The 23,759-nt window shown below is 37.6% G+C and overlaps 1 protein-coding gene across 1 annotated transcript in view; it reads left to right on the forward strand.

The window, feature by feature from the left end:
• Sos1 (SOS Ras/Rac guanine nucleotide exchange factor 1) overlaps positions 1-23,759 on the forward strand; it is an 83,842-nt gene that overhangs the window by 25,290 nt on the left and 34,793 nt on the right. Inside the window, exons 3-10 of the mRNA XM_027425997.2 lie at positions 115-246; positions 1,832-1,996; positions 3,079-3,288; positions 6,180-6,323; positions 10,019-10,129; positions 10,384-10,482; positions 19,858-19,985; positions 20,736-21,391. Of these exons, the coding sequence (XP_027281798.1) occupies positions 115-246; positions 1,832-1,996; positions 3,079-3,288; positions 6,180-6,323; positions 10,019-10,129; positions 10,384-10,482; positions 19,858-19,985; positions 20,736-21,391 (1,645 nt within the window). The remainder of the gene's footprint in view (positions 1-114; positions 247-1,831; positions 1,997-3,078; positions 3,289-6,179; positions 6,324-10,018; positions 10,130-10,383; positions 10,483-19,857; positions 19,986-20,735; positions 21,392-23,759) is intronic.

Genomic DNA, 23,759 nt, shown 5'->3' on the forward strand with positions numbered 1-23,759 from the left:
TATTTACAGTGTAAATTATGTGAAAAGCTCAACTTTGTATATTTTTATTTAAAATAAATTTTTAAGTGATGAACTCTGTTTCATTTATTTGGTGTTATTTTCCTATTTTCTAAGGAACGTGTTCAAAAAAGTTTCCCTCATCCAATTGATAAGTGGGCAATAGCTGATGCCCAATCAGCTATTGAAAAGAGGAAGAGAAGAAATCCTTTATCTCTGCCAGCAGAAAGAATTCATCATTTATTAAGGGTAAGTTGAACCCCTGCCATCTTGCCTTTGAAAGGCAAAATAACTGACAGTAAAATCCTTTTAAGTTTTCCAGGAATTCATGTTGTGGGAATGGGTACTATGATAATGAATATAGATTGGGCAATATGGTTTAATGTAATTTCACACCAATAGAAATAAAATTGAACAGATTTGGAAAAGTTATATTGTAGATTTTATTTACCCCAGGGGTTGCTAGAAAATAGAATTTGTAACATTTCTGTCTAGCTGGTCAGACCGAAGTGTCCCATAAGGCCTTTAAAATCTGTTAGCATTTTGTGCAGGAACTGCAGTAGGTATCTGTGTTGTTGTGGGACAAAAACTTCCCTGAAGATTACTTACATGAGCTGGTCCTACTTAAATTTAAGTTAGCCACTTTAATCTTTCCAGAACTAGTAGAAAATTACAAAGAATCCTAATAATGCTAGTTTTGTTTCTTACTGTGACACATTAACACATACACATACACAAATACCTTATTACAATATTTAAAACCTAAGGAAAAAGTTTCTCTGGTGTGTATTGTGTGTTTTGTTTCCCTTCCTTCCTTCCTTCCTACCTTCCTGCCTTCCTTCCTTCCTTCCTTTTTCTTTCTATCCCCCTTTGAGACAGGGTCTTACTTTATTGCCCAGGTTGGCCTTGGCCTGAGATTTATGATCTTCTTGCCTCTGCCTCCCAAGTGCTGGGATTAAAGACATGCATTATTTTTTCCTCTCTTTTAGAATTCATCTTCCTTTAGGAACTTTTAGTCCCACAAAAGAACATATTCTCTATTAAGTCTAATAATAGAACTATTTAATATGCTCAGTAGCAAAGCCAAGAATGTGCCATAAGGCTGCTTGGGGAGCCTAGGTTTCTTGGGAAAGTATTGAGGTATAAGACTAATAGCTATTCCTGAATGCTAGTATTATAGACACTATTGTTTGGTAAGAAAAAGATTTTGTGTAGTTTCTTTCTTGCATTCCTACTTGGTAATAGACCATTTGCTCCTGACTCCAAACTTAGACTTTCTTGCTTAGGTTAGCATCACCTACTTAGTAATGTGTTCTGCTCAAGTAGTGTACATGACCAGGGACAATTCTGCTTCCTTTTCTTAGCTTGCTTTTTTTCTCTTTTTTTCCTTCCTTCCTTCCTTCCTTCCTTCCTTCCTTCCTTCCTTCCTTCCTTCCTAAGATTTATTTATATTATGTCTGCGTGTCCACCTTTATGCCAGAAGAGGACACCAGTCCCCACTGTAGATGGTTGTGAGTCACCATGTGGGTGTTGGGAATTGAACTCAGGACCTCTGGAAGAGCAGTCTGTCCTCTTAACCTCTGAGCCATCTCTCCAGCATCATAGCTTGGTTTTTTTTTCAGGTGTGTGTGTGTGTGTGTGTGTGTGTGTGTGTGTGTGTGTGTGTGTGTGTATTCTACATATATAGGCATGATTAAGCTATAAAAACTTAAATTATTTAATGTTGGTAATGACAAGCTTCAGTAATAGTTAAGCCAAGTTGAATGATTTTATTTTTTAATCAGTAGATTTACTGTATACAATGTTTGAACATGTTTTCATTTTAATTTTTCAGGAGGTTCTAGGTTATAAAATTGACCACCAGGTTTCTGTTTACATAGTAGCAGTATTAGAATATATTTCTGCAGATATTTTAAAGCTGGTGGGGAATTATGTAAGAAATATACGGCATTATGAAATTACAAAACAAGACATTAAAGTGGCAATGTGTGCTGATAAGGTAAGAACTTTTGTGTGTCTTATCCATAAATTTTACTTATTGTTTATTAGGTGCTAATATAATAATTATATTATTCAGGAATAATATAATTCAGGAAGAACAGAAATGTGTTGAGGGAGGGTTTCTAGTAATCTAATGGCATGTCTCCAGGTTGTATGTACTGTATGGGGAGGATCAGGTAAAGGTCTATGACACTTAAGTGCCCTCACAGGGTGACACCATTGCACTTCCGTCACCCTGTCGCCATTCTTAACAAATCTACTCAGGGTTAGTGCTTGTTCTTACAGAATAATCTAGAGGGAAATAAAGGTCCTGCTCTGAAGAATGACATGTGCTTTCATATTTTTAAATGGATAAGTACTTGGTTTTATGTTTACAATTTTTTTTGTAAACACACAGAAAAACATGTTAAAAGGGGGCTGGGATGCAGTTTAATCGACAGAGTGCTTGCCTAGAATGTAGAATTTCCAGTACTGTATAAACTGCACATGCTCTGTAAGCTTGCCATCTCAGCACTCGACTGTGGAGGCAGAAGGATCAGAAATTGATGCTAACCTTGCTACATAGTGAGCTTGTGGCTAGCTTCAGTTATATGAGACTATGCCTTTAAAGTTTAAAAATATTAAAAAATTTCAACACGGCTCAAATTGTTGAAAGGTGACTTTTATTGTAGCCTAAGGTAAAATGCATTGTAGTGACACTTCAGAAGCCCACAACAGTAGGAGGGATGAGTTTCAGCATGAGTATTAATTGTAAACTTTTTGAATGAATTTGTTTTTTAATGTATATGGCTCTTTTACCTGAGTGTATGTTTGTCATCATGCTCATGCCTGGTCTCCATGGAGGCCAAAAGAGGGCATGAGATCCCCTGGAACTGCAGGTAAAGAAGACTGTGAACCACCATGTGGGAGCTGAGGGTGGAGCCCAGGTCCTTTAGAAAAGCATCAGTTGCTCTTAACCACTGAGCCAGCTCTTCTCTCCAGACCAATTCAAAGAATTCTTAGGAACAGTTTGTCCTCTGATTTCTACACACACATTATAGCATGTGTTTTATACTTGGTTTTATGTCTCTGACTGCATAGGTATTGATGGATATGTTTCATCAAGATGTAGAAGACATAAATATCTTATCTTTAACTGATGAAGAGCCTTCCACCTCAGGAGAACAAACTTATTATGATTTGGTAAAAGCATTCATGGCAGAAATTCGACAATATATAAGAGAATTAAATCTAATTATAAAAGTTTTTCGAGAACCCTTTGTCTCCAATTCCAAATTGTTTTCATCTTATGTAAGTATATTTTATGCTATTTTTGCATATGCTGTTAAATTTCACTTCAAAATTGAACTTACATAATTCACAACTTCTAATTTGACCATTTTTTTTTAAGTTGTGGGACTTAAATTCATGATCACAAATAAAGTGCTAAAGCAGTTTCAAGAGATTAAACATCAGAAATCAAAAGACGAAATCTAAAATAGACTAATTATGTAAGTGAAAATGAATTCACATAATAATCCATTTATTTCAAGGAATAAAGCCTCTTGTTTAGGTGGAGGATATTTTTTATTCAATTGACTCATTTGAGTCATTTAACTGATACTCATTAGCAGCAGTTGTATTGTTGGACACCATATTTAAATGAGTGAGAAACAATCCTTCTCTCTAATTAGTCAGGGCAAAGCTGTAAATGGAAAGTGTACTCAAGTATGATGAGCGTCATAATTAGGATCATGAAGGAACTGGAATTTGGACAAGAGCCTAGTTTCATGAGAGGCCATACTAATCTCACTAACCAAGAGAATGCTCAGTGACTCCTAAACGATGGCCACAGAGCCTGGTGACTGATGGGTAACACTGCTCCACAGGAGCGGGCTCTGGAGTTCAAGTTGCAACAGTGAGTAACTGTTAAACAATAAAGGAGCAGGGTCTGAGGTTGCAGCCCAGGGGCTGAACACTTGTCTAATACGAATGTGAGACTCTGGGTTCAGTTCCCACCACTACAAAAATTAAATAAAGAATTAAGAGTCTAAAGATTTATAAATATGCTAAGCATATGTATGAAATGCATGGCTTTTAAATTGTTTCATTAAATTTACTTTTTAAAAAAGAGTAAAGGAGAGACAAAACAAAAATCAACAACCAAAACTTGCTGAATGGTGTTCAGTATCATTAATTATCAAAGAAGTACAAATCCAAGCATAGTGAGATTTTCCACACACTTATTAGAAAGACTTTTTACTGAGAAGAATGTGGAGTGACCTCTTATGGTTTTGTAAAATTTCCACGTTACTTGTGAGATATAAATTAGCAATGTTTTAAAATAGGCTTTTTTTGTAACACTGCTACATTTTCTGACAATTCTATTAGTTTTTTTGCTTAAAAGAAAAATAAGTCCATACAAAATAGCAACTTTATTTACAGTAGCTCAAAACTGGAAATAACTCAATGTCTGTCAAAGGTGAACATAGGGAGACTGTGGTTTACCCCTAGAGTGAACAGCTATTCACCAGAAATAAAGAATGATATACTTATGCATACACCCAAATAGCTGAATGCTCAAGAACATGAGCAGAGAGGCTGGACACACAGACATAATGTTCTGGAAAAGATAATTGTCTAGTAACAGGAAGGAGAACACTCCTCCTGTAAGGATGGTGGGAGTTGATGCAGATAAGACATAAGAGAACTTTTTAAAACTATGGTTTGCTTTTATTTTATATGTGATTGTTTTCCTGTGATGGCCAGAAGAGGGCATTGGATCTCCTGGTACTAGAGTTACAGATGATTATAAGCTGCCCTGTGGGTTCTAGAAATCAAATCCTGGTTCTCCAAAAGAGCAGCCAGTGCTTTAACTGCTGAGCCATCTCTCCAGCCCCATAAGGAAAAAATTTTAAGATGAGAAAATATGGATAGTAACTATAATGAGGTTACAAAGAGGACTAATTACATATAATCTCACCAATAAACACATTTAAAGTAGGGATATCTTACTGTATCCAAACCACTTCTCAAAATTAACTAGACAGAAATGGAAATCACTGATAAAATAGTAATGAATAGATTTTAACAGAACAGCATAAAATTATGTGGTCTCAGAGACCATATTACAACTAACCTGTATGAAATGACCAGTTTATTAATACTAGTGTAATGCCATGTCATTTGTTTGCATGGGTGTTTAGAAAAGACAGCTGCACAGATACAGAAAGGACAGCTGTGGCTGCAGGGACTGTAAATAACAGTGGAGAGTTACTCTTGTACTGAGTTTGTCTTTTGTGGTGACAGCTTCAGTCTGAGTATACTGAAGCCATTGAGTATATATTCTGTAAGTACATTTTATAGTGTACTTAAATGGTCCACACAAAGGAAGATTACACTTACTTAAAATATACTGTGAGATCTTATGCATTTATTTCTCCATATTTAACCCTGTTGTCGTCAAGATATAAACTGGATTGCAATAGAGTCAGAACTAGATTGATCACAGATAGTTTATTAAGAAAGTACTCATGCTACGGAGCCAGTCCTGTTCAGCCAAGTGGGAGAGGGAAAAGAGAGCCACCTGTGTGGGTCCCTGATATTTAAAGCCTTGCTACGACCAGGTGGGCGTGGTCAGTATTTCCCCCTACAAAGGTATAAGATACTTTCTTGCCTTATAAACAATCTTAAGTCCCATCCACGTTACCCTCAGTATCCTCACTCCCAGAAAACCAGTTATTTTATATTATGTTCATTAAATTTCAATAGAAAAATTATACAGAGTACAAAAGATTATCAGTTTGTTGAGTAGACTATTAAAGAAGTCCTTCATTTTCCCATTACATGTTTGGGTGAAATTATATATCTGATAAAGCTGTAGTTTTCTTAATGTACTTCAACCAAAATATTGTATCACAACATATTTAATGCAGAGACAGACAATAAGATCTTGTTGTTCTCTGGTAAACTGTGTGGAGGATTTGTAGAGTATGAAGATGTTTTATAACAAGGTGATTGACAGAGATATGTATTTCTTAATTGTATATCATGAAAAAAAGGAATTTTGAAGTGTTTTTTATTATAAGTCATTAAAATTACTCAATATATTGAACTTGGACATAAAATGACTTAATTTGCTAAAAAAGATACCTTATTATACAACATGACTGAATTAATATTTCTTTCCCTTTTCTTCATAGGATGTAGAAAACATATTTAGTCGTATAGTAGATATACATGAACTTAGTGTAAAGTTACTGGGCCATATAGAAGACACTGTAGAGATGACAGATGAAAGCAGTCCCCACCCATTAGTAGGAAGCTGTTTTGAAGACTTAGCAGAGGTAAGTATGTCATTATTATAGCAAAAGAAGTCTGTTTATAAGTCCACATTTACATTTAAAATAGGTCCATAATTCCTACTTCCTGGGCAAGTCACAGGTAATTAACTTATAAATGCATTATTGCTCCTTTCTCATAGTCATTGTCAACATTTATTGTTATCAAGCACAGAAAAAGTTGTCATTCCCAGATTCATAGAGTGACACTATAGCCAATCCCAGTGTCACACTGTGTCTCTTTCAGGGAAAGATAAAGGGAAGCTAGTGAGTCAAAGCTTGGCTCTAGGGTCTCACTACTCATCATTTACTGCTATTTATTACTTATGTGGCTCCAAGCAAGTTACTAATATTTACTTCTCTCTATACATTTGTAAAGGATAATAACAATAACAGGACTCAAGGTTTTTTGTGAAAATTAAGATAACCTCCCTTAAATATTTGACTAATTTACATAGTAAATGTATGTGATAGCTGTATTATATTTAGAATTGGAGCAGTGAAGTGACTAGGAAACTCAGGTCCAAGGCCCAGATAGATGAAATACCACAGGAAGTCTGGTAATCTTGAGTATTTCACATGCTAAATGTGGGGTAGTTTTAATAAGTCATCACTGGTAGTCATTTTGAAGCATTCTAAAACCCATTCCATCTTTTGTAACAATGCTGAGCTTGTAGGGGAGAGAGGGAGAGAGGGAGAGAAGAGGAGCTGGGGATGTACCCTGTTGGTAAAGTCTCCCTAGCACAGGTGAAGACCTTCGTTCAGTCCTCAGGGCTGTGTAAACTGGGTATGGTGGTACACCCCTTGTAACTCTTTAATCTCAGCAATGGCAGGTGTATGCAGGGGTATAGGATGGTCCATGTCATTCTCAGCCATGGAGCAAGTTGGGTACCAGGCTAAAGCAGTATGAGACTTCTCAGATTTGTTCTCTGTTGCTGTGATAAAACACCATGACCAAAAAAACCTACTTGAGGAGAAAAGGCTTTGTTTGGCGTACAGGTTACAACCTACCATCAAGGGAAGCTGGAAGAATCTGGAGGCAGAAACCAAGAGAAACTTACTTTGTTATATAACCCAGGACCACATGATCAGGGATGGCACTACCCACAGCAGTCATCAATCCAAGCCAATCATTTGGGAGTATTTTTTCTCAATTGAGGGTCCTTCTTCTTATATGACTCAATCTTGTGTTAAGTTGACTAATACTGAGCTGGAGGGATAGCTCAGCCATTAAAGGCTAGGCTCACAACCAAAAACATAATTTGACTAATACTAACCAGCACAGATATTCTGTTTCAGAAAACAGGAAGAAAAAAACAATGAGGTGGGTAGGAACCTCCAGGAGAATTCAGAAATTGGAAAAAATACAACAGGTACTGCCTAGTACAAAATGACAGAAAAGGAACAGAATAAAATAGAGTTGCCCACTGGGTGGTGGTGGTGGTAGTGGTGGTGGTGGGAGCCTGGGAGGCAGAGGCAGGTGGATCTCTGTGAGTTCAAGGCCAGCCTGTTCTACAGAGTGGGTTCCAGGACAGCCAGAGCTACACACAGAGAAACCCTGTCTCGAAAAACAACAAAAAGAGTTGTCCTTATTTGTAGTCAGTACTTAACAAATACAAGAAAACTATACTTTAAAAAAAAATGAGTTAAGTTGGGTATAGTGGCCTAGAGGATGGATCAGCATTTCTGTGCTGTTACACCCGTCAGAATATAGAGCTTTAAAGGCAAAAGCTGCCATGTGTTAGAAGATAGTAAGAAAGAAGGGCTTCGAGATGGTTTCAGCCATAAAATGCTATGCAGGCTTGACAGCTGAGCTTGGTCCCTGGGTGAAGTCCAGCTCTAGAGTTCATCCCTAGAATTATGGTAGAAAGAAAACTGACTCCCAAAAGTCCTCTGACGTGTACACACCTGTAAAACATACATATACATGATGATGATGGTGATAAAAAACCTAACTAAAGTATGTAAGACCTTCTTTAAGAAAAAATTAACATATTTAGGTTCATACAGGATGTATGAGTAAACGGGAATACATACTACGCTACGCTGTGCTATGGATGGAAAAACTCAGTATCGCATTAGTGTTAGTAGCCAGTGCACAGCATGCTGATCTTTAATGCCTAAGAATGCGTGTGAAGCCTGTTGTTAGTCCTAGGGTAGTCTGTGCTAGCTACCCAATGAGATCCTGTCTTGACTCTCTAATCTACCACCTCCCAACCCACCCCCAGGCCAGAAAAAAAGACAAAATAAACTTAAAGGAGCAGCAGCCTGAGGAAGCTAACTCTATCACGTATTTAAATTTATTAACTAGTAACATCAGGGTAGAGTGTCGCTACCAATATAGAGAGATAGTGGAAACAGAATGAGATTACAGAGTGTTGGCACATGTCACAGATAGCATTCATCAGTAAAGACAGCAAATCAATAATTAAAACTTAGGAGTTGAATGAGGGTGTAAGGAGGAAGGATGACTTGGAGCATTCCCTGTAACATTGCACCTCATGGTGACCAGAGCTCCAGTCTGGAACATGGTCAGACCTGTGTTCTATTAATCTTAAGAAGTAGTTTAAAAACAACACTGAAGGTAATTAACATATAAAAATCATTTGTCTTATTCTTTCTTGCCTACTACATCCTTCCATTTGTCTCTTCTAGAATTGGCTTTTATAGAAATGAACACTTGTTAAGAGTCTGAAGCTCTCTGTGTGTTTCATATATAGTGGAGGTCAGAGGACAGTTTGTATAAATGAGTCATATCCTTCCATTCTGTGGTCCCAGACAGTGAACTAAGGTCATCAGGACTGTCAATAGGAGGGTTTACTCACTGAGCTGTCCCTCCTGTTTTATAACTGGAATATATTCCTCTTGCTAAAATCAACATACCTACTCTTTATTTCCTCAGGAATCATCAGTAGTCTTTTAGACATAGCTAGGAGACTTTAACTTATTGATGATTGGTAATATATTAAATTATTAAATGATGGGGTTTTTCATTTGCAGTTTAGATTGTTAGTTTTATGAAAACTGCAACAGAATTTTAGATGATACAAAATAGGAAAATAAATATCAACACAAAAGAAATCTTTTTAGATTTATTTATTTTATGTATTTTGCCTGTATGTGTGCCACATTATGTTCTTGGTGCCCCCAGAAGCCAGAAGGCGTCATCAGATATCTTGTAACTGGAGTTATGGGTGGTTGTAAGCCACTGTGAGGGTACCTGGGTTCTCTACAAGAGCAACAAGTGTTCTTAACTGCTGATCCATTTCTCCAGTCCCCACCTTTAAATATGAATGAATTAATATCTAACAACAATATTCTAAATGCTTATGTCTTACTTAGTCATACACTATCATTTGTTGTTCAAGTTAAGCTATGCTGTTTTCTAAAACCAAGTCTTCCCACTCTTAGGACAACTCTAAGTTGTCCTAAAATGCTTGACAGAGAAGTTTGTTAGTGCACATTGATCCTGTCACTTAGAAGAAAGAACTAATGTATTCTTTTACTTGAGAATATTACATTTATTCTGTTAAAATTAAAATAACCACTCAATTTTCATTTGGAGTCTTTAAAAGAAATATGTTTATGTAGATATGGTCATAATTTAATCTTTTGTATTTTGGGTGGTGGGTCATTTATATTTTACCTTGGAGAAAGATTATTTACAATTATTCTTATTTTACTCTCTTTTATCTTTTAAGGAACTAGCATTTGACCCATATGAATCATATGCTCGGGATATTTTACGGCCAGGATTCCATGATCGTTTCCTTAGTCAGATATTAAAGCCTGGGGCAGCACTTTATTTGCAGGTATAGTGACTATTAAATCAAATTTCACAATGTCAGAAAAATAAACTCTTAAAAAAACTCACTTCCGCTGGGCGTTGGTGGCGCATGCCTTTAATCCCAGCACTCGGGAGGCAGAGGCAGGCGGATCTCTGTGAGTTCGAGGCCAGCCTGGTCTCCAGAGCGAGTGCCAGGATAGGCTCCAAAGCTACACAGAGAAACCCTGTCTCGAAAAAAAAAAAAAAAAAAAAAAAAAATTAACTCAATTCCTTTTTTAGTCGATAGGCGAAGGCTTCAAAGAAGCTGTGCAGTATGTGCTGCCTCGGCTGCTGCTGGCCCCCGTGTACCACTGTCTGCACTACTTTGAGCTTCTAAAGGTAAGAAAACTCTCACAGGCATTTGTAAAGCATTCTGGTGTCAATTATCACCTGAGCATCCACATACATTAGTGTATATCTGTTTTCTTTGTCCAGCTGAGAAGCAATTTTAAGTAAATCTGTAGAAGAATAGCATGTTTTTTCTGACTTTACTACTGAACTGTAAAGCGGTAAAAATTTTATTTTTAATCATGTGGCCTTTTTGCTTAGATGAGTGATTCTTTGAAAACAACCGTGTATGTATGCATCCAAGACTCCGTTTAAGGACCTCAGTAGTTGCAGGGACTCCCATCAGGGACCCAATATGAAAATAAACCTAAAATAATAAAGACTTAATTCAACAGGTTTCCATAGTTCACCTTTGTAATTATATCTGTTAAACTCACTATTGTTATTATTTTAGAAACAGTGAATTTGTATACGAGTAAAACTTCTCCAATTACTCATAGTTAAAATATTAAGGAGTAATGAAATTCTAAAGGATTGAGTAGCCACATAAAACTTTAAAGTTAATTAATTTATAAATAAAAGCAAGAAGCTTTGAGGATTTTGAAAAGTATAAAATCTGAGCATCTTAATAAGAAAAATTAAGGGCTGGCAAGATGGAACTGTGGCTGACACTTGTCACTCAGCCTGGCAAGTTGGGAGCTCACACAAAGGTGGAAAGAGAGAACCAGTGTTAGGAGGCTGTCCCTGACCTCCATGTATGTGAACGCCATGCATGTACACACATACATGCGCATGCACGCACATGGAAACTTAAGGCATTGAGAGGTGGCTCAGCACTTGCCACTCTTCTCTAGAGGCCCTGCATTTAGTTTGTAGCACTCACACTGGACAGCTGACAAACCACCTGTAACTACAGCTTCAGGGAGATCAGTGCTGCTGTCTGCCCTCTGTGGGTACACGTGCACACACAGCATATACTCACGGGCACACAAACATACACTTAGTTCAAAATAGCTTTTTAAAGTAAAGAGTGGGGTGTAGTTGCAGCTTGAAGCTGTTGTGAGTTCAAGGCCACTGTGGGCAACAAAGTTCAACTTTATCTCAAAAAAATCAAAAAGGCCAATGAGATTGTGCTTGCCAGCAAGCCTGATTACTTGAGTTTGACTCCTGGGACCCACATGGTAGAAAGAGAGAACTGTCTTAATCAAGTTGCCCTCTCAGCTACCTCCATACATACACACACACTCGAGCATTAAAGAAATAATTTTTTTTTAAAGAAAAGAGCACTATTTAAAACAATCTGGGTATAGTGTATCAAACCTACAGTGCCAGCATTTGAGAGACTGAGACAAATGGATTACTATGAATTCAAGGCCAGGCAAGGCTATGTAGAGAATTCTAGGCCAATCTGGGCTATAGTCTGAGACCCTATCTTGGGGTGGGGAGGGATGATTTTCATTACACAGATAATTAAAATTTCCAAAAATTATAGCTGTGGTAATCAAATTTTAAGAACATCCCTCAGGACATCACTGAATCATATTATGACTTAAAAATTACATTGCAAGGTAAACAGTATATAAGGAGTACAGGGAAAGGAAACTAATTGAACCACAGGTCTTTTGTTACATTCTGGATTCTTTCAGCATTAATGCACTGTTTGTATTCTTTTTTTATGCAATTTTTTATTTAAATTACACTGCTTGTATTCTTACTTATTTTGCATGTGTGTACATAAGTAAATGCACATACAGTGCTCACAGTTTACATGAGGCCAGAGGACAACTTACAGAATTGGTTCCCTCCTTCCACATTGTGGCTCCCAGGAATCAAAGTTAAACACGTCTCCCGCCAAGCCGCTGCACCAGTCTTACCTGTACTTCAGTTTGTATTTGCTAGTATGCTGTTCAACTTATTTTCATTGAGCAGAATTCCCAAGGTGTATTATTTTACATATATGTATCTGTGACAGAAGTGAACATTGGATGTCTTCTCCAGTTCCCACCTTGTTCTGGGTATCTGACAGTGTCTATTATTGAACCTAGAACTTGCCAATTCAGCTAGAATTTCGACCAGCCATTTTTAGAGGTCTGCCTGTCACCATCATACCAATTTGGTTTTCTTTTCTTTTCTTTTTCTGAGGCAGATTCTCTTTGTAGTTCTGACTGTCCAGGCACTCAATACATACACCAGGCTGGCCACAACAGAAATCCGTCTGCCTCTGCCTCCCGAATTCTGGGATTCAAGGCAGGTGTGTAGTGTTTGACTTTCTAAGTGGGTACTAGAGATCTGAACTCAGGTCCTCATACTTGCATGGCAAGCACTTTAGCAACTCAGCTGTCTTCCCAGCTCCCTCAGATTATTATTTTTTTTGAGATGCTGGTATCATGAAGTAATCTAAATAAATGGAGAAATGATCAGTACAATACAGTAATATATTTGTAACTTACTTAGGGAAACTACTAAAGAGGTTCTAATGTTCAGTCAACTATCAATGACACCCTCCCCCCCTACACACACACACACACCACAAATTTTGGTATTCTAATTTTTTCTCTTTGGGGGAATTGTTGTTACTCCTAAATGTCTATTTATACTTGGTAATTCTGGAGGCAGAACTGACTACATGAGATCAGGGCAGATGGAGGCACCAAATGCTAAGATTTGAGGGGCAGTTGGAACCTAACCATAACTTATCTGGATGTTGGGTGGGTTTGGGGATTTTGTAGACATTGGAGTCTTTCTGCCTACAAACTGGGTGGCTAGAGAAAGGCCACCTTACTTTTTTAAGTCCTGGGTTCCTTTTTTTTTTTTTTTTGTCTTGTTTTGTTTTTTGTTTGTTGTTTTTTTGTTTTGTTTTTCGAGACAGGGTTTCTCTGTGGCTTTGGAGGCTGTCCTGGAACTAGCTCTTGTAGACCAGGCTGGTCTCGAACTCACAGAGATCTGCCTGCCTCTGCCTCCTGAGTGCTGGGATTAAAGGTGTGCACCACCAACGCCCAGCCCTGGTTTCCTTTTTATAGAATGCTTATTTCACTGGGTAGTACTACGACTTAAAACCCTGTATTTTAAAAGGTTGCTTCATGAAACACTTGCATGTTTTCATCACTATAGATATTTCTTATTGTCCTTAACACCTTTCCCTCACCACATCTCCCACTCTGCTGCCAGTCCAGATCTTTTTTTTTTCTTCTGTATTCGCAGTCTTTATTGGCTAGCTTGGGTTCTGTCCATCACACCAACTTTTGATTCTTTTCTCTTCCTTACTAGTGGTGCCTCATGATTTAAAATCAGAATTGAATCTTTCTTCGGCAGCGTGTCCATTTATAGTGACATCATCTTCATATCCCTTGAATAGACACAATAACACCATCCTTATATGGTCTTTGTGCTTCTTTGAACTCTCAGATGGAAAGGTACAGTTGGTTCCCTGGCACCTGCAACAGGAAGTCTGAATTCTTGAGCTTCACTGCTTGCTAGCTCTTAAATTCGTCTCAGGGTTAGTGCTGCCCATGAGCTTCAGCTGCCCAGGACATTCCAGTTCAGTGCAGGGCAGCACTGGTTTTCCCGTGGCTCCCCACTGGCCTGGAGGCATTCCTTTTTCTCTAACTTCCCTGTTTTAATCGGCTCCCTACAGAACATCCCTTGTTCCTGGGCTTCTCTTTCCACTAAGCTTCTTTATAGAACTTGTCATGGTTTTATTGCCTGCCACATCTTCACACAGTATGACCCCTGAGGAAATGGAACAAAGCCTATATGCCTTTGAGTTCTCATGCCTAGCATATATAGTACCTGACATTTAAATCTCAGATTTCCTATCAATGTGTTGTGTTGTATTTTAAGAGAAGTTTAATTGTAAATTTTATGTATACATGTTTATTTGGGGAACTTAGAATGCCTTAAACTTTATAAATTCATAGGGTAAAATTTTGCTGCTATAAGTATAATACTGTCAGACTCAGAAATAGAGTAATATGGTAGTTCCTAGAGGTTGGGGGGGGGTATTAGGAAGCTGTTTGTCAATGGATATAAAATTTCAATTAGGAGTGAAGAAAGAAAGAATTAGGGTTAATTGGAATATGATTAAAATGAATTTAATAAGCTTATTCAGGAAGTATTGAATCACATAGAACTGCTTTCAGGTTAAGCTAAGGGGCTCTGCCTAATTTCTATTAGCATACTAACACATGTTGCCTCGATAATGGAGGGAGACGAAGGAAATAGACCTCTGACCTCATTAGAGTTTGCATTTGTGTAAACCTGCTCTTTAAAGCCCTTCTCAATCAGAAAAATTTTGTCACATTCCTTGAATAAAATGACCATGGTTACCAGCTCAGGTCCTATTTGCTTGTGATGACGAGACTACAATTCCTCTGTGAACTCAGAAAGTATGGCTTGGGGTGGGAACCTACAGATTACCTCTAGATGGATGCATAATAAGATTACAACATTATACTTAGCCCACTCTAAAAGCTGAGGGAAATTGTAATTGGGACAGGACCCCCTTAAGTATTAGCTAGGACCAGTCCACACTAACAGAGACCTCCTGTCTCTCTGAGTGCTAGGGTGAATTCCTCACTGGATTGAGTCTTTTTCTCATGACAGGAGGAATAAATTCAAGAAATCTATTTTAGCCTAGTGTAGCACATGCTTCCAGCATCCAGGGCCTAAAACAAGGATGTGAGGCTAGCCTTGGCTACAAAGTAAGATCTTACTTCAAAATGAAAAGTACATAAATGAGAGAGTTGTGTACATTGTGGTAATTACAGCAAATAATAATATTGTATAGTTTTGAAAATTGCTGAGAATAGATTTTAAGAATTTATAGTGGAGAAAAGTGATATTTGGCAGTACATATTGTTAAACATTTTATCAAGCACCATGTTGTATACTATAAATATATACAATTTTTACTTGCCAATTAAAAAGTAAATTTTTACTTGCCAATTAAAAAGTAAATTTTTTTCAATTAAAAATTAAGCTTTTATTTTTGATCATGTGTATGTAAGTGTCTGTGAGTGCATGTGTGACTGTGTTTGTGTGTATGTCTCTGTATGTGCTGTGAGTGCAGATGCCCTCACACTAGAGTTTTAAACCCCCTGGACCTTCAATCACAGGCAATTGTAAACCTGGAGTGGGTGCTAGAAATTAAACTTTGGTTGTCTTGAAGAATGTCCTCTTAATCACTGAGCCATCTTTGTGGCCTAAATTTTTACTAATTTTAATACTACTCAAAATCAAAACATTATTTCCACCAAATTGGACAGTCCTTAGACCTGTTGATGAGTTAGAGGCATTAAAGTTGACATTTTACAAAGTAAAGACTTCCTTCTGCACTTGTGAAACCATCTGCTCCCATAACATGATTCTTGTATATGAAGTTATGTTTGCTTTATTAAACAAAGTTAGACTAGATTGTTAGGACTAAATATAATAACCAAGATTCTGAATATTAACAGATTTGTTCAACAAAATAATTAAACAATATCCTGGCAATTCCCCTGTTCTCTTTGCAATATCCATGTAATTTAAGGGAAAGTAAGTTTCTTTCAGTTTTGAATCAAGTTAAAGTCTGATATAGATATATAGATGTGTGTATCTGTGTATGTATATATGAATGTATGCATGTATATGTAGTATGTATATATTAATATCTTCTAAAGCTGCCATAGCAGAATATAAACTTGGTGGCTGAAAACAATAGTAGCTTATTCTTTTTACTCTGGAGGCAGAAATCTGGGGTTGTCAAGGCTGTATCTTGGAAGGGTCTAGGGAAGAGTCCTCTCTTGGCTCTGAGGAGGCAGCCATCTAGGGTTCCCCTGACCTCACAGGTAGCCTCACTCTAGGCTTTGCCTCCATCTGCCTCAGGTTCATCACTTCCTGATGCTGGTGTGTCAGCATCCAGGCCTCCCTTTCATTAATACAAAGTCTCCAGGCTAGTGAATAAGGGTTCAGTCATAATCTAGCATGACCTCATTTGATTAAACCTTAGTTCTAAATAGGTTTTTCATGGCATTTCAGTTAAGTGGGTACATTAGTGAAGAGGGCTTTGGACTGACAGTCATGAACAGTCATGAGCCTGCCTATTTGTTTGAGTAGATGGTATTCATTTTATATTATGTTGATGAAAAATAGTTTCTAGAAATAAAATCATTAATTCATTTGCTCCTTTTTAAAAGGGAAGCCATTCTAGCTATTCTGTTTACTGATAAACTGAACTGGATGGAGGTGGGGAAAGGGGTGTAGTTCAGTAGTAGACTGCTTGCCTACTATGCATGAGGTCCTGGGTTCAGGCCCCCTTACCACAAAACCAAGAGCCTCAAGTACCATTTACAATCTATTTTGTGTTAAAATAATCAAATTTTATTCTTCAGAATATTTCTGTAAATATCATTTTTGTTTTTTGAGACAGGGTTTCTCAGTGTGGCCCTGGCTGTCCTGGAACTCACTCTGTAGACCAGGCAGTCTGGAACTCACAGAGATCTGCCTGCCTCTGCCTTCTGAGTGCTGGGATTAAAGACATGCACCACTATTACCAGGCTTATCACTTTCCTTTGACAGCTCTTTTATACCATCTGTTTCTTAGAATTTCCTGGGAGCTCCATTGTACATGCAGTATACCACGATAACCACTTTGCCTTTGCTTCTTTCTGTTAAACAAGCCTTACTCTGTAGCCCAGGCTGGCATAACGCTCACTCTTCCAGCTAGCCTTAAAGTTGTGGGGATCCTTCTGCCACTACTCCTGGCTTCCTCACTGCTTCTTTCTGAGGAACCAGAAAGTAAGCTAGGGTATAAGCGGCTCCTTTCCTGTGAAAGGATAAAGCTTATTATCTGTGTAGGACATACAGTACACATTTTCATTATACTTTAGAATATGATTCCTTAGATGACATTCAGTGTATGTGTGATATAATCCTAGAGAGGGTGCACTTAATAGGTAAGTTTGCAGTGTTAATAACAGCCATCCATGGACAATAAAAAAGAAAATGCTTCTTTGTTGTCATTTATGTATGAATTGTTACTGCTTTGTTTCTATGGCAACAGTAAGCTACCTCTTTGAGGATAATTAGCTTCAATTCTTTTGCATCATTTCCCAGCTTAAATCAACTTAAATAAAAAGAAAATAATACACATACAGAAAGGTCTTTATTAGTTGGGTGTGGTTACCATACACTTTTAATCCCAGCATTTGGGAGGCAGGCATATAAATTCTCTGTGAGTTTGAGACTACCCTAATCAACATAGTGAGATTTCTCAAAAAAACAAGACAAAACAAACAACAACAACAACAACAACAAAACCCAGTCTTTATTATACTGAAATGTTGGGTGCTTGCCTGTTAACTCTGAAGGCAAAAATATCATTTAAAAGTATTTCCTCAGAAAACTTTATGGTTCAAAAACGCTTTGTGGCTGGGGATGTAGCTGCGTTGGTATAGTGCTTTTCTAGCACTGGGTTCCATCCCCAGCACTGTATAAACCAGACATAGTGTCACAAACCTGTAATCCCAGCACTTGGAAAGCGGAGGCAGGAGGATTGAGAGTTCAAGGCCAGCTGAAGGCACACAAAAGACCATCTCTCAGAAAAAAAGGAAAGGAAGAAAAAGGGGGAAAATTGTTAGGTTTTTGGTTTTTAAAAATGCTAATAGTACAGCGAGATGACTCAATGGTTAAGAGCCTTTGTTCTTCCAGAGGATGTGGTTCCAGTTCCCAGTGCCCACATGCCAGGTGCTTAACTGTCTGTAACTCCAGTTCCAGGGGGTATAACATCCTTTTCTGGTCTCCAAGGGACATGGTACACGTACATGCAGGCAAACACCCATACACATAAAATAATAACACAAGCCAGTATTTTTCATATGCCAATATATTCCATATGCAAAGTGCAAGTCAAATGGTTCATAAAAGATTCTGAAACATGAAACATTTTTTGAATAGAAAATCAAATGATCTCTAAATAGGTATTTCTTGTATATAGCTTTATATTAGAATTTTGTACAAATGAATATATTTGCTGAATTGGTAATAAAAAATACCAAGTCCAGGACCTGGAAAGATGGCTCAGTAGATTAGAGCACTTGCTGCTCTTCCAGAGGACAAGAGTTTGGATCCCAACATCCATGTAGGGTGGTTCAGAAACGCCTGTACCTCCAGCACCTTCATCTGACCTCTGAGGGCACTGCACTCACGTGTATAAGTCTCTACCCGTCCCACTCCCCTCCCCCAGGCACACAATTAAAAATATATCTATAATCAGGACAAAATACAGAGGGGACAATATTCTGCCTAATGGTCAAATCTTGTTCTGTGTGCTACTGACTTGACTGTCTCTGGACTTTACATTTTTAAAGACCTTTTTTTCCATTTATTCAATTATTTGTGTGTGTGTGTGTGTCGGGGGGTGAACAGAAGGAAATTGGGAGCATTTTTTGGAGGCCAGAGAACAACCTAAGGTTTTCTCCTCCTACCTTGTGGGTCCTTGGGATTGAATGGAGGTCATCAGGTTTGGCAGCAGCTTGACTTGCTGAATGATCTGGCTGGCCCTGAACTTTATTTTTTTATTCTTCACTTAAATTATCTCTGTGTGCCAGGCGGTAGTGGCGCACACCTTTAATCCCAGTACCGGGGAGGCAGAGGCAGGTGGATCTCTGGGTTCTAGGCCAGCCTGGTGTAGAGTGACTTGTAGAACAGCCAGGGCTACACAGAGAAACTCTGTCTTAGGGTGTGTTGGGGGATAGCTCTGTGCCTGTTGTCATGCTAAGTCCTCTGGGTTTAGAAGCAGTCTGTGCTGTTTGTTTTCAGGACCTTGAATGATGAATGCATACATTTCTTTCACAGAGAGAACCTGGTAACAGATAGTAACGAGACATATTCTGAGCTCAGGCCGACCTCAGACTCCAAGAGCTAGAATTACATGCGAGTGCTGCCAAACCTTGCAAAAACAACAATAAGAACTGCTTTTTTCTTCAGGGACAGCTTCTCAGGTATCTGAGGCTGCCTCTGCCTGCTGAGTCCTGATAGCACAGTGTCAGAGACTAGAACTCGGTGCTTTATGTGTGCTAGGTAAACATAATACCAGCTAGAAAAACACTTCAAAAATAAAGCTAGAGGCTGGGGAGATGGCTCAATTGTTGGGAACACTTGTTGCTCTTGCAGAGGACACAAATTCAATTCCCAGCACCCACATGTTGGGTTACTACCACCTGCAACTCCAGTATTAGAAGATCTGACATTTTCTTCTGACCTTTGTGGGCATGAAGCATGCATATAGCACATGTTAATATATGCAGGCAAAACACTCATACACACAAAATCAAAAAAGTTGCATTTATAGAGTCCTTAAAATTACTGAAGTTGAAAAGGTTGAGTGAATGTTAATTTTATCCTTAAATAAAGTGAGGTTATTGTTTTGCCCTTTTGACTAAACAGCAGTTAGAAGAAAAGAGCGAAGATCAAGAAGACAAGGAATGTGTGAAACAAGCAATAACAGCTCTGCTTAATGTCCAAAGTGGCATGGAAAAAATATGCTCCAAAAGTCTTGCGAAGCGAAGACTGAGGTGACTGTTCTTATTCTAAAGTCTCTTTGTTTCTACCCTGAAGCTGTGGTATAAATTCAGGGGCCTTAGCTCCCTCCTTAAGTAAACAATGAAGAAAAAGATGTTAGTGACAAGCTTGGTCTTTCAGAGGAAGTGACATCAAAGCCAGGAGAATTTGTTATTGTTTGAAAAACCTTTCATATTTGTGCATTTTCCCTGCATACTCCCAGACAAGACCTCCTGAGGAGCAGCGGGTGAGCTGAAGGAGACAGAGCAAAATGTACCGGGTAGATTTACACCAGCGACATTGTTATGTCAAAGTCAAATTAGAAGTGTTCTTTAGTTTAGTGATTATATAACTTGAGACATTAATTCAGAAAGCAGACCTTCCACTTTCCTAATTATAATGTGCTGTCTGCTTTTATCGTTGGGTCTTGTTCCTTTAAAAATACTTAGAATTTACTTTCATCTCTTAGGACTTTTTTTTTAACTGTATTGGGCTACTTTTTGATCTGTCTTTCTAAATATTTAGTACTCAGGCAGAAATAATCATTTTGTACGTGAATCTATATAGTTGAATATCACTGTTCTTTTTATAACTCTGAAAATATTTCTGTGCTATTTTAATTTCTAGAGTTGTATAATTACATATATTTAGGGAATTAGTAAGCACATGTCAGTGATGTTTAAAGTTCTAGTTTGCCCTGCCACCTTATCTGCATGAACTGTAAATTCTGTCTCTGTACTAATAGTGTCTCTTCCTTTACCCAGTGAGTCTGCATGTCGATTTTATAGCCAGCAAATGAAGGGGAAACAACTAGCAATCAAGAAAATGAACGAGATTCAGAAGAATATTGATGGTTGGGAGGGGAAAGACATTGGACAGTGTTGCAATGAGTTCATAATGGAAGGAACTCTTACACGTGTAGGAGCCAAGCATGAGAGACACATATTTCTCTTCGATGGCTTAATGATTTGCTGTAAATCAAATCATGGGCAGCCGAGACTTCCTGGTGCTAGCAATGCAGAATATCGTCTTAAAGAAAAGTTTTTTATGCGAAAGGTACAAATTAATGATAAAGATGACACCAGTGAATACAAGCATGCTTTTGAAATAATTCTGAAAGATGGAAATAGTGTTATATTTTCTGCCAAGTCAGCTGAAGAGAAAAACAACTGGATGGCAGCACTGATATCTTTGCAGTACCGGAGTACCCTGGAGCGAATGCTCGATGTAACGATGCTTCAGGAAGAGAAGGAGGAGCAGATGAGGCTGCCTAGTGCTGATGTGTACAGGTTTGCAGAGCCAGACTCTGAGGAGAATATTCTGTTTGAAGAGAACGTGCAGCCCAAGGCTGGGATTCCAATTATCAAAGCAGGGACTGTGATTAAGCTGATCGAGAGGCTTACATACCATATGTACGCAGGTAAGAAACATGAAATAGCTTTTATTGTCTTTCTCTGCTCAAGCTGACTGGTTTATTATGCCTCAATAGAAAACTCACAAAAGGCCAAGACTTCCGATAGAGAAGCTTTGACTAAACCATCACCCTATTTCTTTGAAGTCTTTACTACTTCTACCATATTTGCATCCATCATTTTAAGCCTAGAATCATAGTTAGAAAGAAAAAAGTTACCTGGTAAAAAGCAGTAGGAACAGGATGAATTATCAATGTTAGTGTATCAAAGTTTCTGCCCCTGTGTACTGCTTTTCTTATTCTATAACTGAGTTACAAACTATGTGGAATTTTAAATATTCACCCATCATCAAAATTGTGCTAGTTGCAAAAAATATATACAGTATTGCCTTTTCTTAGTCTCCATTCCTATATATATTAAGGAAATCTGGAAACCAATTTTAGTATTTTGTTCTTAGTGTTATTTATGCAGTTTTATCTTAGCAGGTTTTAAAGACAGACCAGTCTGAACAACCTAGAAAGATGCTAGGCAAGATTACATAGAGTGGCTGAGAGGTAAGGGGCATATGTGAGTCGTTTTATATGATCTGGCACAGTGGGGCGTCTGATCACTGTCACATCTTAGCACTGTGGTGGAGTAGACAGCACTGAACTCACACTCTGTCTCTTCATGTCTCAGAACCACAGATTCTCATCTCAAAAATTAACATCCAAATAGCTACCTTAGTGTAAAAAAAGCATAAATGAAATACTGAATGTGAAAGCTATTTAAATATAAATGTAAATTTTCTTTAAAAGACATGTGTGATTTAAAATCAGTATAATTCATAATATGGTATTTTTAAATACCTGAATGTGAAAATTAACCTCTATTCCCATATTTCTCACTTAAATATATTCCTATTTTTAGGAAATGTATGCTTCTGAGAAAAATATTTTCCCTTTTTTTTTTTTAAGTTCTATAAGTGGGTCCGCTGTTTCCTTTGGAAGGTGTCCTGGTGCTAGTAAGATTAGCCTTTTAAAATATTAATTTGTTTATTCACTTAAGGAAAACTGAATAGCATTTAACAAGGCTTTTCTATTCAATTTATCCAATATACAAGCAGAACTCAATATGGCTGAGAACTACCAAAGAGTGAGAAATTAAATTTGAGTAGTATTTTTATGAGTGTTCTCAAACCACTTTATAAAATAATATATGCCATTATCCACATATCTCTGGGATAGATAAGCTAGAGTTTAGTTTTGCTTTCAGTTATTTGGACTCTTAACAGGTAAATCTTTGAGGCCTTTTCCATAGTAAATGGATAGCATTTACCAAAGGTGAGTTTTGCCATGCTTTGGCTTCTCTGAACGTGTATTATCCAGTGGTAGGTGCTGAATGTTAAGAGAAGCCTCACCTGGGGTTCCAGTTTTACTATAAATTGTCTCCTAGACACTTCTATACGCAGTGTTTGTTACTCAGAAATTTAAAAAAAATATTAAAAAAAATTTAAGTTGCTCTGTAGTTATATAAAAGATAAATAGGTTACCTCTCTTTCTACATATATAAAGCTGTTTTAAGAGTTACAGTTTTCAGTAATTATTACGACCTATCTATTTACTTGATCTTCATCAACCTTCTGTATACTGTTTAAAATTATAGCCAGGCAGTGGTGGTGCACCCCTTTAGTCCTAGTGCTCAGGAGGCAGAGGCAGGTGGATCCCAGTGAGTTCCAGGCCAGCCTGGTCTACAGAGCGAGTTCCAGGACATCCAGGGCTACACAGAGAAACCCTGTCTCAAGAAAAGTAAAAAGCAAAGGAAACAATCAACAACAACCAAATTATAAAATTTTAAAAATACTTTGTTAACCCAAGATTTTTGGATTTAAAATACTCTTTAATTTTTTGACAACAAAAGTTCAAGTTGTTTATCTTGCCCCATTGTCTTTGTTTTTAAATCCTTGTGAATTTAAAACCTATTCATTTTACCCTCAATCCTGTTTGTTTGTTTGTCTTTTAAGAAAAGGACAAAGCAAACACTATATAAGTCACAGTGAAAAATCAACATTTGAATTGAGTGGTAATACTGCAGTGTCAAGGGGACTATCCTGTGTCCCTGAGTAGCTTTTGAGAGGTGGTATTCTTAGACTATGTACATGTGGTTATTAAGGACAGTTTAATTTTCCCTACAGCAGTCAGTGATCACTGAAGACCCAGTAAAGCAAGCTGTTCTTTTTTCTAGCAAAAGTCAGTTGTTACTGATTTCTATATTCTGAAATCTACAATCTGTTTTTAAAACATTTCTGTACATTTTTAACTGATGCATTTAACAGAATTGATTTCTAGCAGTTATAAACTATAATAAATATTTGTTTTCTGAAAAATTATGTCTTTT

Source organism: Cricetulus griseus, chromosome 7 (assembly GCF_003668045.3).
Source record: "Cricetulus griseus strain 17A/GY chromosome 7, alternate assembly CriGri-PICRH-1.0, whole genome shotgun sequence".
Classification (NCBI taxonomy): Eukaryota; Metazoa; Chordata; class Mammalia; order Rodentia; family Cricetidae; genus Cricetulus; species Cricetulus griseus.